Raw genomic sequence first — 2689 nt, 5'->3', positions numbered from 1 at the left:
TCCTCGTAGTTAAAAGACTGCAGACTGACTATGTCTCCAGTCTCTGAATTGATATTCACCATTGAAGCTATGTGTGTCGCCTTCGGAGAACTGTTTATTAAGCGGTACGTTGCTTTTTCATTTTCATTCAAATCTGAATCTAGTGTCGTCAGTATATGTATAGTAGTTCCTATTGGGCCATTCTCTTTCACATAAACATTGATGAGAGGCTCCAGGAATCGAGGAGGATTGTCATTAACGTCAGAAACTTGAACAGTAATGACGCTTGTGCTCGACAACGAGGGAGTTCCTTCATCTGACGCTGTTATTGATACATTAAACTGGGAAACACTCTCTCTGTCAAGAGGCCCGTCAACAAGCAAAGAATAATAGTTTTTATAATTAGATTTTAATTTAAATGGCACAAAGCCTGTAATTTTACAGTTTGTCAGACCGTTTTTACCGCCATCGTTATCAGTGATAGTCACCATTGCAACAGCTGTGCCTATTTCAGCGTCCTCTTTCACTGGACTCATGAGTGATGAAACCGAGATTTCTGGAGCATTATCATTGACATCAATAACTTCGACTAAAATCTTGCTGTGTGCACTGCGGGGAGGAGCGCCTTTATCTCGTGCTTGAACACGAATCTCATATGCTTGATTTTCCTCATAATCAATATTACCTCTAACGGTGATTTCTCCAGTACTATCATTCAGGGCAAATATGTCATCAGGATTTAAACGCCCCGTTTCTGTGAACGAGTACACAATCTGACTATTCACCCCGTCATCTAAATCAGTAGCTGACAGTGCTAATAACTTTGTTCCAGTATTTGCATTTTCAGCAACTTGGACCTTATAAAGAGATTGACTGAACATGGGTGAATTGTCATTAACATCCAGTACATTAACTTGTATCTGTAAAGTCCCCGTTTTGGGAGGTTTTCCTCCGTCTATTGCAGTCAGTGTGAGTTCAATAATAGCCTGTTTTTCTCGATCTAACGCTTTCTGCAGCACCAACTCAGCAGACACACTCTGGTCACCAATGTTCTGTACATCCAAAGAGAAATGATCATTCGAGTTTAATTTGTAAGTCTTCACCGAGTTAGCACCTAAGTCTGCGTCATAAGCTGTCGGCAGTGGATGCCTTTCTCCGACATAGGAATTTTCAGACATATATATTGTAGTTATTTCTTGCAGAAAAGACGGTGCATTGTCATTGACATCATTAATAGCAACTTCAATTCGATGGAGTCTGCGAGGGTTACTCAATACGGCTTCTATGTTTAAAGAGCATGTTACCGTATTAGGACAAAGCTCCTCCCGATCTATCCTCTCATTAACAAAAAGTGCTCCAGAATCATGATTTATGTCAAAATACTTTTTTTTGTATCCAGAGGTGATCTGAAGTCCCGTGGAATGGAGTTGCTGCACATTTAGATTTAAATCCTTAGCGAGGTTTCCCACCGCGGTCCCTTTGTCCACCTCCTCTGAAATCGAATATGATATCTGAGCCACGGACCAGTCGCAGAGACAAAGCAGAGTGAACAACAGACCTCCGATATTATCCCATTGCTCCTGAGCTGCCATCGCTGTTCAGGCAAAAGCAACGAATCCTGTTTTTTTCCTTTTGCACTCTCCACGAAAATAAAAAATAGCCTTTCTTATGTATCCATCCCTGTCCTCTCTCTCGTCAGGGCTTCACTCATCTATACGCAATTTCCACAAAGCACTGCCAGATGGTGACGTGTTCTTTTCTGTCATACATGGAGGAGGAGTTTCTGAACAGCGAACACGATATTGTTGCGTGGTCTCTAGCGACATCTCATGACACGTTTGTATGCAGAAATACGGCCCAAAACACACACATTATGTTTTATATCATACTATACAGTAAACGGCATCAAAGAGAAAATATATGCTGAATAAACTACTAAAATATATGGGTTGATTTTGGAAGACTTGAGCTCAACGGGTATACAATTCATAGAAGACAAATCTGAGAAATATGTAGTTTAATAAATTGGTCTTGTTGTTCATGTTCTTTTTCATGGCTATAGTATGTATTCACTGAGAGATGGAAAATAACCTGCAAAATCAGCACCACAGACAGCACAAAAATAGCAATACAGAGATCAGAATAAAGATTTATTCAGCACCATGGACAGCGACCCAAATCAGTTTTAATGTACAGTATCTCTTGACTGCAGATTACTGTATCCAAAACAACGTAGAACACAGTGAACGGATATCAACTGAGTTGTACTGAAATTGTTCTTCAATCTAGAAACCATCGTCGACACAGTGAACATTCAATAAATTACTGACAACTTGCTAGCAACGTAACAAAGCGCCATCAAATCAGTTAGATTCAAGTTTCCCATCGCAAAGAGAAGAGAAATACGTGTCAGAGTTACGCCCCATCTCAGAGCTCAATGATAGAATAAGTATAGCTGCAGATGATTGTTATTTGTAGGTAAATAAATGAATGCAATTGCTTCAATGACTTTAGAACAGAAAAAAGACAACAATGGTCATCCTGCAGAAATTACTATTTTTTTCAGAATATCAATATCTCTGTATGTAACAAAAGATACGCACATGATGTTCCCAAACGGCAGAAAAGATTAACTTCTTTTTTATCAATATCAAAACTAGTCATTTCTTACCTTGTCATTGTTGGGTAAAGTCTGAGTTCTGGTAAAAGT

At 39.3% G+C, this 2689-nt stretch overlaps 1 protein-coding gene across 1 annotated transcript; it reads right to left on the bottom strand.

Annotated features, from left to right (window-relative positions):
• Positions 1–5: 5 nt before the first annotated feature.
• On the bottom strand, positions 6–2683 carry LOC116380309 (protocadherin gamma-C3-like; the record flags this gene model as incomplete). The annotated part of the gene is made up of 1 exon (XM_031842247.1): positions 6–2683. A coding segment is annotated over exon 1 (1566 nt), but the record flags the coding sequence as incomplete, so codon positions are not given.
• Positions 2684–2689: the final 6 nt, after the last annotated feature.

This window comes from Anarrhichthys ocellatus, unplaced genomic scaffold, assembly GCF_004355925.1.
Source record: "Anarrhichthys ocellatus isolate YVR2014 unplaced genomic scaffold, GSC_Weel_1.0 scaffold6765, whole genome shotgun sequence".
Lineage (NCBI taxonomy): Eukaryota > Metazoa > Chordata > Actinopteri > Perciformes > Anarhichadidae > Anarrhichthys > Anarrhichthys ocellatus.
This window is presented reverse-complemented; position numbering and strand designations above follow the sequence as displayed.